General features: G+C 39.6%; 1 protein-coding gene across 2 annotated transcripts; it reads right to left on the reverse strand.

Annotated features, from left to right (window-relative positions):
• Positions 1 to 3,179: 3,179 nt before the first annotated feature.
• Positions 3,180 to 12,512, reverse strand: LOC142160194 (killer cell lectin-like receptor subfamily F member 2). 2 transcript variants are annotated; one of them, XM_075215137.1, is made up of 6 exons: positions 12,289 to 12,512; positions 9,852 to 9,949; positions 7,522 to 7,600; positions 4,230 to 4,378; positions 4,003 to 4,115; positions 3,180 to 3,819 (listed from the first exon to the last, which is right to left on the reverse strand). In XM_075215137.1, the coding sequence occupies exons 1-6, from the start codon at positions 12,299 to 12,301 to the stop codon at positions 3,702 to 3,704; spliced, it is 570 nt and encodes a 189-aa protein (XP_075071238.1). In that variant the 5' UTR covers positions 12,302 to 12,512; the 3' UTR covers positions 3,180 to 3,701. The 2 variants fall into 2 exon arrangements, with proteins under 2 accessions (XP_075071238.1, XP_075071237.1); XM_075215136.1 differs by having other exon boundaries at positions 7,522 to 7,614; positions 9,845 to 9,949.
• Between the last annotated feature and the right edge of the window lie 1,329 nt (positions 12,513 to 13,841).

Genomic DNA, 13,841 nt, shown 5'->3' on the forward strand with positions numbered 1-13,841 from the left:
CTTGACCTGATAATTTACGTCTCCATATTTGGTTTCTAAAGGACAGGTAAACTATGCAGAATTAATAGACCCTGACCACTGCATTAATAATAAAAGGCAGAGCCGTAACTAGGGTGGTGCGGGCGGTGCCGTCGCCCAGGGCGCAAGCCCGAGGGGACACAGCAGCCATCCGCTACCTTCCCCTCTGGGGCACATAAGAAAAAAAAAAAATCTAAAGGAAAAAAAAAAAAGTGTGGCCCCTCCCCCGACTCGCGGCACCCCCCCCCCCCCACGAGGGGGGGGAGGGGCTAGTGTGGTGGCTGGTCCATGAAAGTACTATGAAAAAAAACGCCGGCTCCTGTCACTGCAGCATCACTGATGATGTCACCATGTTGTCAGTGCAGAAGAGCCAACACTGCGGGAAGCTGAGAACAGACCTTAAGTAAGTGAGGGGGAGGGGATCTGTCAGCTCCGTTAGTTGTTCTCTCCCTAAGCACTGGTCTGTTAAATCACATGCCCCTCCCAGCATCCCCAGCTCCTCCTGACAACCCTGCGTTCCACCAACACTCTCACCTCTGCTCCTGATAACTATGACTTCAGTGCCCCTCCCAACTCTCGGTGCACTGTACCGTACAGAACCCCCATCATTGACCTTTCCTTGCCCTGCATATCAGTTCCCTCTGTTTCTATCCAGATATGTTTCCCTTCCTCCTGATCCCTGACACCTGTCAATTCTGACTCCTGGACCCCCGAAATACAGCTGTAACCTCTGCACCCTCTCCATCACTACTGCAGGTATCCTTCGTCTTCCTTATATCTTATATAGACCACCCCCTAATTCCATGTATCTGATACCTGCCCCCTTTCCCTCCACCATAAACACAGAATATTTCACACACTGACCTGCAGTAAGGGGAGCCCTAACCTCTTCCCTGTCTCACAGCCACCAAATCCCAAACAGGTGGGTGAATATCTCTTCTGTATAATTTTTATGCTGTCATCAGGATATGATGTTATAGGAATGCTCTCATAGGAATGCTCTCTGTATAGTATGGTGGTCATAGGAATGCTCTCTGTATAGTATGGTGGTCATAGGAATGCTCTCTGTATAGTATGGCGGTCACATGAATGCTCTCTGTATAGTATGGCGGTCACAGGAATGCTCTCTGTATAGTATGGAGGTCACAGGAATGCTCTCTGTATAGTATGGCGGTCACAGGAATGCTCTCTGTATTGTATGAAGGTCACAGGAATGCTCTCTGTATGGTATGGCGGTCACAGGAATGCTCTCTGTATAGTATGGTGGTCACAGGAATGCTCTCTGTATAGTATGGCGGTCACAGGAATGCTCTCTGTATGGTATGAAGGTCACAGGAATGCTCTCTGTATAGTATGGCGGTCACAGGAATGCTCTCTGTATAGTATGGTGGTCACAGGAATGCTCTCTGTATAGTATGGAGGTCACAGGAATGCTCTCTGTATAGTATGGCGGTCACAGGAATGCTCTCTGTATAGTATGGCGGTCATAGGAATGCTCTCTGTATAGTATGAAGGTCACAGGAATGCTCTCTGTATAGTATGGCGGTCACAGGAATGCTCTCTGTATAGTATGGCGGTCACAGGAATGCTCTTTGTGTTGTATGGCGGACACTAGGAGGCTCTTTATATTGTATGTGTGTGCGTGTGTACGTGTGTGTGTGTGTGTGTGTGTGTGTATATATATATATATATATATATATATATATAAATATATATTATTCATTTCGTGTGATGGTGATAAGGGGGCACAATTTGATAAAGATGGCTCCATGGCACGGTGTGATAAAGGAGAAACTGTGATGGAGGGCACAGTGGGATGAAGGGGACGTGTGATACAGATGGTACCGTTACAATTATGTTTTAATTTGTTTCAGTGAGTTCTATTTCAAAAACCAATTCATTTTTTATACAGCTAGCATGTGACAGCTGCATTTAAAGTACTTTGATTCTATGGAGGCTTATTACATAAAGATCCTTATAAAGCCAGACCGTGAAGAATGGGGAGGGAGGGGGTTTCAGTGCGGTCTAGAACTTGTAAAGAGCTAGCCACGCCCCCACAGTAGGTTGACCACGCCCACTCGACTATTGACTCTCCAACTTAGATGGGGGGCGCCGGTGCCCTGTCTCGCCCAGGGCACTAAAATGTCTAGTTACGGCATTGATGAAAGGTATGGTTAATTAATCATGCTGAAGCCTAACTTCAAAACTGACTGAGCTAAGATGTTGAAACAAGATAGCCTTTTGGTCACATCTGAACAATATGGCAATTGTCTTTATGATTCCACCCTACGAGCAGCTGCATGCAAGCCTCACATCACCAAGACAAATGCCAAGCATCGGATGGAGTGGTCATACCGACACTGGACGCCAATTGTAAAGCGCTACAGAATTTGCTGGCGCTATATAAATAAATGTTGATGATGATGATGATGGACTGCTTGTCTGTCAGTCAAATGGTTGAGTCTGGGTTTTGGCGGATGCTGGCAGAACTTTACCTGACTGCATTAAGCCTCCTCTTGTGAAATTTGGAGGAGGAGGGATAATGGGTTGTTTTTCAGGGTTTGGGCTAGGCCCCTTATCACCAGTGAAGGGCAATCTTAATGCTTCAGCATATCAAATCAGCATATCAAGTCATTTTGGACAATGCTATGCTATGAACTGGAGCGGAGATTGTGAGCCAGGCCTTCTCGTCCAACATCAGTGCCTGACCTCATAAATACTCTACAGAATGAATGGGCACAAATTCCCACAGAAACACTCCAACATTTTGTGAAAAGCCTTCCAAGAAGAGTGGAAGCTGTTTTCGCTGAAAAAGGGGGACCAACCCCATATTAAAGTATATGCATTTGAATATAATGTCACTACAGTCCCTGTTGGTGTAATGGTCAAGTGTCTGAATACATTTGTCCATATAGTGTATATGAGAAAATCAAGGACACATCACCTGAATGATTAGAATTCGACATCCTGCTTTCAAACCTGTAGTAACCCTCACTGATCTGATTTGAATTACTTAAATTAATTTGATGAAAATTCATTCACAACGGTCTGATATGACATATGTTTTTTTTCTTCACAATATTGATATTGAAGACTTTTTCACACAGGACCAAAATGGACTTTTTGCAATAATATTCATTTATTTTATGCCTTTGGGTTATGGTAAAACTTGTAGGAATATTAAATAGTTACATAATATATTTTATTTTGTAGTCATTCATTTAAGTTTGTCTTTGAATATTTCAGTAACAGTTCTTTTTTTTCACGTTTGGAGGCTTTATTGTGCACACTTCAATTGTAATATACTACTCATAAGATTGGTAAACCTTCTGGTAAATTTTGGTTATAGAAACACAGCACATGGCTGATCTCGTTTCATCTGTAAGTAAGAATTTCAATTCTTGTTTGGTGAGCCAATATTTTTTTGCATTTTACAAACGTACTTTAAGTTCATAAATATAAGTGCTAATACGGACATTTTTTACCCTTAATGTAAATGGTAAAATTATCCAGAATTCTCAAAGATTCTCAATTGCAATAATCTGATTTCATAATAACCACAACTCCATTTTTAAAAGGAAATAAAGTTTGTGACATGTTTGTTTCACAGATAAGGTTATCAAGGTGTCAAGTTATTTTTAATCTTAAATGATACATCAGTACATTGTCTTAAAATAATAATGTCAGATCTTTACAGCTTCTCTCTGACATATAAATCTATAAGTAGAATTACAGATACCAGTGTGATAACCAACATTATTCATCAATGCACAGTTTTCTGAGTTCACCTCCAGCTGGAACCTGGGTAGAAAAAATAAGACAATAGCAGATACCACATTACAATGGGTTTAAGGTATTGACAAGAAAACAATTTTTATAAGATGATAATCTACAATAATACTGATACACACAGATGGTCAGGTCCATGATCTGGATTATAGATCAATATTGTAGCAAGATTGTGTTTAACTCAAAGCCACTTACAGGTTGGTGTTATGGTGCTGGCCATTCACCCATCTCCATCCATCTCCCTGATGGTACAGACCGATCCAAAACATGTCACCTGTCTGTTGTGTGAGAATTTGGTGTATAAATCCCTGTAACAAAGTGACAGCATCAATCATAACAAATGATTCATGGTCTATAGAAATGTAATAGGATATTGGATCTAAGCTGGTTTCACTCTGAATAAAGTAGACAACAGACCGTACCTGCTGTCCCTGGTCCTCTATGACCAGTAGATGGGCTCCCATCATCTCACAGTGGTCCTGGCTCTGATTCCATGTCCTTTGTGTAGCATCTGAATAGTAATAACAGATGTCTTCATATAACAGCCAGTTATAAGGACACAGTATACATCCTGTAAGACAGGTTTAAAAATATTTGCTCTGGTTTTTATTGTGCAGCTTTAGTATACTGTTTTTCTTTCAATATTAATTTTGCTCAGCAAATAACCCTCCAAGCACTACTATACTTGAGTATCAGCAATTATGTCCAAGATGATCTGCATTACGTTATTATACAGAACTGTCCACAGGAATCATTGATCAGCTATATAGTCCTTGTCATGCACTCCTCTCCTTTTAAATTGATTGCAATGCTTTTTAGGAGGAGAAAAAGGCAGAGTAATATATTATTATTGGTCTATTAAATGTCTATTTAACTCCACTGGAGCAAAGCAGAATCTTAGTTTTAAGCAATAACATTGTATATAAACTTTACACTTAACATTGCGAAATGCAACATACACATTTTAAATAAGCAACATGTCTCCCTCCCAAAATCCTCAACCAGTGCTACACAGCATGGCTGCTTTCTACTATAACATGGAGACCATGAGTTTGGAGGGGACTCTTTTATAGAAAAAACAGCACCAGGCTGCTCAGCACAGGGATGGGCACAAGAAACAGAGGAGACCAGATGAACACAATTGGAACCCCTGAAGTGACAAGTTACCCATGCAAAGCCCATGCCCATTACACCAAAAAGAGTATAAAACCCCCATAATTTTCAAATATACGTTAAATGAAACTCATCTGTCATAGTAGTATACAATTAGTGCTCTTCATGATTTTTAATTTATAGCTGAGGACTGGCCTAGCAATTGCAGCTATTGGAAATATTAGTATTTCTTCTTACCACACATTTCAACTTAACTTTCAACCAATAAAGTCTCCTTCTTACTGGATATGATTGGAATGCATGTATTCTCTGTGCTCCTCTCCCTCCTCCATCCTTGAAGTTCATTAAACAAATGATTTCTCATTCTACCCCTTCACAGGGCACCATCCATAATCCCCTAATGGGCATATCCAGTGCTTATCCTATCTTTTATAGTGCTTATATGCACATTTTGGGCCTCCTGTTTTTGTAAGTTTGATCTTGGGAAGAAAAAAATCTGCTCCGAGACATGTATACATTCTCAAGATAAGATATCCCATTACATCCCTTTATATGCAATATTTACTATTTCCTATGACGTTACAACTCTCTGCAACTTCTTCCCCCAGATTCTACATTCTCCTGCCCTGACCTGGCGGTCTTGCATCATATTCACACCAAACAAAAGCCCTTTATCTAGAGGTTCCAGCTCTTTCTTTGAGCATTGACCACGATCTCAGCCACGGCACACAAAGGAAATATGCTGCCTTCAAACACTCATACAGAATAGATCATTGGTGAAAGATTCATACTTCTCAAGACGTTCTCAAATGTACTGTTAGCTGCTCCTCCTACCAAATTACTATGAATACTGCCAAACAAATCTACTTCCATACTTTTATCTCCATGTAGTCAGCTAAACCTAAGCACCTGTTTAATTCATTTAATCGCCTCTTTGTCCACCATCACTGCGTGTATCGTACTGAAAACACTGCACTGTAGTTCATGCACTCATAATCTTCAACAATGATTATTGCAAATCCCTTCTAACTGGTCCTCACCTGACCAGGATTTCTCCCCTAAAATGTATTTTGAATAAAGCGTTTAGACTAATTTTAATAAAAAAGCATCGACTTTACTTCTTCTAACATACAAACTCATTATCAAGCTGTGGAATTCCTTACCTGGTCCAAAAAGAATTCCCTCTAAACCTTTACAAGCATTCCCTGGTAACTCATCCTTACAGGCAAGCTCATCAAATTCCAACCCATTATTTTATCATCCTTAGCCATTTGTATCCAATTACTAGACTTCTACACAGTTCACATAAACTTTCTATAACCAAACAAACTACTGACCCCCAAACTAAACTTGCTGTGTGACTAAACACTATTTGTCTTTGAAATCTGGCTGACCATTATGTAGTCTAATTTCTATAGATTGTCAGCTTATGATCAAGGCCCTCCTTTCTCTCTGCCAGCTTGTAGTACCAGCAAATATGGGGCAGGAATATCCCTGTGCTGTTCTTTAGATCATTAGGCATTCCCCAATGATTAACTGCTGGAAAAATTATATTTCTCTGCATACACAGCTGTGGGTGTGGGAGACACAGATATATATTGCAGTCTTCAGCCTGGGACAGCAGCGGAGCAAGACAGATTAGCCACTTCTAGCGAAATTGCCGTACAACATCCAGAATTGGAAATCTAGCTCTAGAGTGTCAGTGACAAGGAACCAAATGACAGTGAAAATTGAAGGTCTTTGGCTACATACTGCAGTACAGTTGGTTGAGAGTAAAACAAATTCATTTATCGCCCGTACTGAACGCTGCTGTACACATTATAAGTTAAAGGTGGGAAAGTAACTGATCGTCCTTCAAACTATCTATATATATATATCCATGGGAGGAAATGGATGGTTATGTTGCTGATTTTAGTTCCTAGAGCCTAAAGAACTAAGTGGCTGGAGATGGGCCCACTAGTCTGTAATGGCACATTGTGATATTCTAAGTGCACCAAGGACAGCAATAACCTCAACATCAATTTTGAAACTATTTGTGTATATAAAATTACTATATAGTTACAATTATCTTGTTTTAGCATTATCCAATCATCATTGCATGTTGCTATCACCTTTCAGACCGCTTGTTATTTTTGTTTGACCTGTCACCTTATCTCATTGGCATTAGAACCCATTCTCACAATTTACCTCTTTTATACCCAAAAAATTCTGACACCATTTTGGTTTATACAATTTCATATCTACTGCTGATTTTTTGATGAGTGAGAGAGGCAAAGGTTCTCCTAGGTTGTCCCCTGCGGGTGAAGAACATATCTGTTACCTGAAGCAAGATTACTCAGGACTAGTTCAGGTGGGGGCACTGACATTGGCCACAAAGAGTGTAACTACAATAAACACATTACACCCCGGACACATACCTGCCCAGGTGTTGTACACACAGAGACCCGTGTCTCTGCTTTACCTGGTAGAGTGGTTAATGGGTTACAATTCTTTGATCACAATTTCCCTGCAGTATTACTGGCACAATGCACATATAATGATATTCTATCTATCAGTTGGTCTGGATTCCATGCGTTATCTTTCAGATTATAATACACTTACCTGATGGTGTCTTGTTGGGGCTCACACAGAGCTGCTTCTTTATCTCTGTCCTATAGTTCATAACATTTACATCCTGATACTGACACTGATATACTGAAAGAGAGGAAAGGGCCAAATACTAGCTGTGCATATAGGTGTAACAATTGCACTAAAATATGACTTTTATTGTATAATTTGCACTAGATAGACATAAACTGCTTGATGTGCAATGGAAAAAATGTGAAAAAGTTTAGACACTGGCAGCTCAAATTCTTGTGTGGCTGTGGTGAGATTATTACCTAGTCAGTTGCTGCAAATACGATTTCAGACAATACAAAGCAGATGACAAAAGCATACCACATTAAAATGAAATTTAATTAATTAAAAACTAATTAAAAAACTGCGAGGCCCACTGCAACATCCTGTAATTTATCTTCAGCTGGCACAGAAGATTATGGGTTTCCTGAACAGAAAATGGCAAGATGGCATTTGCACAGAAGCAAAAGTTTAGACCTTCTGAGCGGTGGGAAGAGAAGGCGTTCCTTGCTAAATGCACTAATTACTGTACGCTATTATAAAAAAAATGATTTGAAACCCGGATTTATTAAAATGAGATAGAAAGGTGAAAAGTGCACTTTTAGAGGTATTTCTGAAGAGCGCACAGCCATTTTCACTTTGTACAAACACTGACCAGCTCAGAGCTAAAAAAAAATTACGTTTCATCCTATCATCATCATTTATTTATTTATATAGCGCCACTAATTCCGCAGCGCTCTACAGAGAACTCACTCACATCAGTCCCTGCCACATTGGAGCTTACAGTCTAAATTTCCTAATATAGACACACACTCACACACACAGACAGAGAGGGAGACAGACAGACGGAGACTAGGGTCAATTTTTGATAGCAGCTAATTAACCTACCAGTATGTTTTTGAAGTGTGGGAGGAAACCGGAGCACCTGGAGGAAACCCACGCAAACACAGGGAGAATATACAAACTCCACACAGATAAGGCCATGGTCGGGAATCGAACTCATGGCCCCAGTGCTGTGAGGCAGAAGTGCCAGCCACTGTGCTGCCTATGAACCCTATCTCTGTCATGGGGAGCACATATCCCAGGGAAGCACATTAATAGGTGGACCAATAATAAAAATAAAAAACTTCAACCACATAAAAATGCCACATTTATAATAATCAGTCCTCATGTCCCTTCACTCTTATGTTTAACTTAAGACATATGTAAAACCCAACAAATCACAGGTATATTACTGGATGCATTCATTCAGAAAACTACATATCTGAGCCTGCCTCTGGGAAGTTCATTGAAAATTGTGTCTGCCATTTTGGGGTGGACAAACTGTAAGCCACAGTCCCAGGCTGCTCACTAGAACCACAGACTACACTAGAAGCATGCAGAGACAGTTATACAGTGCAATAAGTTACAAAAGCCCGTCAAAAATTGGCATTTTGGAGCTAGAATGTACTTGAAGGCCCCAGGATATTCTTGGGGGGGGAAGAGCCAACAAGGGACTGCTAGACATTTGTGGATGTCTTTCTGATTATCTTTTTTTTTTTTCCATTTTATAAAAGTGTATAGCTATGGCAATGGAAAATGTTCTCTTTATTAGCAAGATAATTGTAACTGGAAGGTTTGAGTGATGAGGTCTCAGACAGAGCTAGAGATTTATTACTTCAAAAATGCAGTTGGGTATTATTGCATAATTTCAGACTCCAAATGTGTAAATTAAAAGGGAAGGCAAGTTCTGTCTGCATTAGAGTATCTAATGCAGAAGATCTGTACGACTCCATATGCAGGTTTTACTGTTGCGGTGAGTCAGGAAATGTTTCTATTGGTGGAAAATGTATTGGATGAGTCAGAATGTTCTCTGGGAGATGCTCTGAGGGTCTCATAATATTTTTAGGATTGTACCAGATCAATTGTGTAAATTACATTCTTTAATTTACCGATAACTTTAGAAGGTATATTCACATTTGTTCTTGTTCTGTCATATCTTATTAATTGAACCCTTTAGTTGTATAATTTACAATAGAACTTGATGCGAGTTCCTTACTAATATGAAATTCCACTTTAGAATTTTGATAAAAACCCATGTACCTACCACAGTATGTGGATTGGCTGGATTAATTCCAGGAGTTATGTCTCAGATGGTACCTACCTCCAGATGTCACACAGAGCTTCTCCACTATTTCCATCATCCTTGTACAGTTATCAACAGTTAATGATTGAGCTTCATCATCAACTTATACGTGGCAGAATTGAGTATAGTACAAAGTAAGCAGGGTGACCATACACTGGTGATTGTGACCACGATACCACTTACCAAGCACTTCAATGATGCGAACGAAGATGATATTGGCTCCAATAAGAACAGTGATAATGACAAACTTCCAGGAAGGGACCCAGAGTTTTGTCTGGAGAGCTTTATCTGGGAGATATATATATAAAACAATGGTTAGCGCTATTACAATGACAGGACAGGTGTAATTTCAGGATTGTGTTATAAATGTGCATCGGTGTTTCTAGTATATTTCACAAGTGGGTCATAGCGGTGCCAGATTTGAATGCATGGAACAGGAATCATAGGATTTTACAGCACAGGCTCCTTCACAATTAAAATTCAAAGAGTTGTCTGTCTTCTAAACTGCATGTAAGTCGTTACAAAATAAAATAAAATCTATGTTTATAAGCAGTTATTTCCCAAACTGATATTCGCTTGTATTAGGCAATGTACACATCTTGCTGTTGTGTAATAACAGTGGTGTGAGCCGCACTGGCATTGTGTTTGAAGCAACCTTAGACTGTTCTAAGTAATAGCCACAACCCTTGTGCTTTGGTCACACCCACTCCCTGTTTCCATCTAATGTCACACTGACCACACCTACAACACCAGGACCCAATCTGCCCCTGCAAATTACTATATTTTTCCTCCTAATAATTTAACCACAGCACATATTCCCTTCACTACACTTCCCTGGTTGCTAGTGGTAATATCCCTCTGTCACAATGCTACTTGCGTACATGACGTTACTAAAAAATACACTTTCAGAGTATTATTCAATTACAATTAATAAATACAATATAAGTGTTTTACTACAGAGTTTTAATATAGTAGTGATAAAGTATTAATAGACTACTTAAAACTGAAAAGTAACATTTTAAAATAATTTAAAAAATTAAATAATATTGGTACTTGATAATTATTTAGATGTCATGTAGAACTTGGACTCTGCTGGCCTGTCATTAAAGGGGCAGATTCCACTTATTCAGTTATCTGAATACAAGATAAATGTACTACATCTGAGATGGGTGTCTTTGCTGGGACAGAGCCCGGCAGCAATGAGAGAGGAGTCTCATATTGTGGCCGGGTTGGGTACTGTATAACGCTGATGCAAACCCCGACAGTATTATGCCCGATACAAAGAGTCCGAACATTACATTCCCGATATAACCATAATGCCTACTGTGAAAAAACTGACGTTTAATAATAGCGAGTAAGCCAGATGCCGGTAACCGTAAATGACGTCCAATAACACCCGACACTAGTATTACCGCTGTTAAGAGGGTATGGAAGAAGGTGGCGCATGTAGAAGTTGTGTTTTACAAACACTTGTACGTTGTACACTCGCCGCCTTCTTCCATACCCTCTTAACAGCGGTAATACTAGTGTCGGGTGTTATAGGACGTCATTAGTGGTTACCGGCAACTAAAGATCCTTAATCCTCTATATGATTATAACTCATTCCTTCAGATACATTGTTTATTCCTGGCATTGCCTCAGACTGAATAACCTGCACCAGTATTACTTCAGATGTAATGTTTATTTCAGTGTACAACAATGATTCCTGCATTACATTGTGGCAATTACTCATCCCTACATTACCTCAAAGCTTGTGCTTTCCCTGTCTGCTCTTTATATTGGAATAAACTCCATAATGTTTTCTACTACGACACAACCTCGTTATTTCTGTGATTTCCTAACAGTGCTCAGGTAAATAACAAGTAGTTAAAATCACTAAGAATATAAAACTAAGTCACAGCCTTTTACAGAAACTTCCCACAAAGAAGAAAAAAGTATATACGTTCGCAGACCCTCCAACCAGATCCCTTCCACCCAGTACAAATTGCTCTGCTCTTAAACTTCCTACTTAAGCAATCACCTGGGCTGGGTTGATTCGCTGATGAGGTGGTTTTCTAACCCTCCTTCAATTACCCCAGCCCAGGTGACTGCAATAGTAGCTTAAGTAGGAAGTTCAGGAACAGAGCAATTTGTACCAGGTGGAAGGTGACAGGTGGAGGGTCTGCTTTACTATTTACTATGTAGCTATCAGAACAAATGCCAGGAAAATTAAATACCTTACGTGGTTTACACTTAAGGTGCAGTCTCAGCAGCAGCTGAAATTATTTATAGATGATTACAAAATTTTTCCCCACTCTCTCAGCAAAGTTTAATCACCTTATGTAAAAACAGATAATGTAAGGGTTTATATATAATATATAAATATACTCTGAAATTCAAGCTATGTCCTATAGATAAAATATGCACTTATCAAAAAAATTGTCAGGAAAATGTAAAACATTGTACAGCTTGCAACCCGGTGATATTACATGGTCTTCATAAAATTGTCAGCATTTTGCACTTTTATTGGATTATATCAGAACTTTCACATTTTCCAATTTACATTGTGCTGTCTTTGAGCTGATTACTATGTTACATTTTTCTGCATCATTTATACAATAGTGAAAAAATGCAAAAATATAACTTACCCGGAGTATCCATGTATTTAGCAGTGCGAGGTAATGACTATGATACTGTGGTACAGTGACTATATAGAACATACAGTATGTGGTATATATGATATGATTGAACGTCCTGCTCCTTCTTCCTGTGTGGTCTAACCAGACTAGATGCCATTTCACTTGGTCACAAACATTCTTGAAGCAAACTTAATGGTCAGTAATGATAAACCTGTAGATTTACAGAATATCAGAGCTTTTAATATCAGAAAAGAAGAAACTCTGCTCACTGACAGTCTATGATAGGATCTTACACTACCAGTGAGTAGGTACCAAACGGTTCTGCCCATAGGGAGCAAGACAGGTGTTTAGAGAAATTAGCAGCTGAAATTACTCTTTGGAATGGAAATAATAACTAAAATTATAAAACATAAAAGTTAGTAGAGTTTGTATAATTTATTTGTTGGATCATAACACCAGCTTTAGACGTGAAGGAGCGAGTCTCCTACAAAATGACCACCACTTAATATGGGACAGACTTGCAGGAGTACTCACTACTACATGCCCTCTGCAATTATGACATTGCTGGGGGAGGGCGTGGTCAGCCACAATGGAGTCCTCATTATTGTGTTTGTTGCAGAGTGCATGCATCGACCGTTCTGGCAACACCTTGTGCAATAAAACCAAAAAAGTCTAGCTAGGTATGATGACATCATCCAAGAATAAGATAAACAGAGAGTCACAAGCAACCATCATCATCATTATCATTTATTTATATAGCGCCAACATTTTCCGTAGCTCTTTACAATTGGGGACAAACATAGTAAACTAATAAACAAACTGGGTAAAACAGACAAAGAGGTGAGATGGCCCTGCTCACAAGCTTACAATCTATGAGACAATGGGAGTCTGACACATGAGGCTTAGGCTAAGTCTACATTTTGCATTTCAGGCCAGCCAGACCTCAAAGGTAAAAGTGACTCATAAGCTAAATTAACCTGTCACACAACAATGTTGGTCAGGGGGTAGTTGTCTTGTGTGAAATTGTGTAACGGGTAGTAATAGGGTAATGTAGTGAGGTTAAGAGGGTGGTTGAGGAATATTATAAGCGTGTCTGAAAAGTTGGGTTTTCAGAGAATGCTTGAAAGTTTGTAGACCAGAGGAGAGTCTTATTGTGCGAGGGAGAGAATTACATAGAGTGGGTGCAGCTCGAAAATAGTCTTGTAACCGGGAATGGGAGGATGTAATGAGGGTGGATGAGAGACGCAGATCTTGTGCAGAACGGAGTTGCCGAGTTGGGAGATATTTTGAGACAAGAGAGGAGATGTATGTTGGTGCAGCTTTGTTGATGGCCTTGTAGGTTAGTAAAAGTATTTTATATTGGATTCGGTAGAAAACAGGCAACCAGTGTAGAGACACACAGAGTGATTCAACAGAGGAATAACAATTTGCAAGGAAACCATAAGTTTATTAGCTGGATGACCAGCTAATTCACATGAAATATTGGATTACTGCAAAGACAGGATGCATTACAGAAGCTGCATGAAAAGTCCAGTCAAACAATAAGCTATTTCTGCTGAGGA

The sequence above is a fragment of the Mixophyes fleayi genome, chromosome 6, assembly GCF_038048845.1.
Source record: "Mixophyes fleayi isolate aMixFle1 chromosome 6, aMixFle1.hap1, whole genome shotgun sequence".
Lineage (NCBI taxonomy): Eukaryota > Metazoa > Chordata > Amphibia > Anura > Limnodynastidae > Mixophyes > Mixophyes fleayi.

Bases quoted from the DNA above. Each gene is read 5' to 3' on its own strand.
- LOC142160194 (XM_075215136.1), bottom strand. The intron at 4,379-7,521 runs GTAAGTGTATTA...CCTGTCTTACAG, and splicing joins CCCCAACAAGACACCATCAG to GATGTATACTGTGTCCTTAT. The intron at 4,116-4,229 runs GTACGGTCTGTT...ACTTTGTTACAG, and splicing joins TAGAGGACCAGGGACAGCAG to GGATTTATACACCAAATTCT.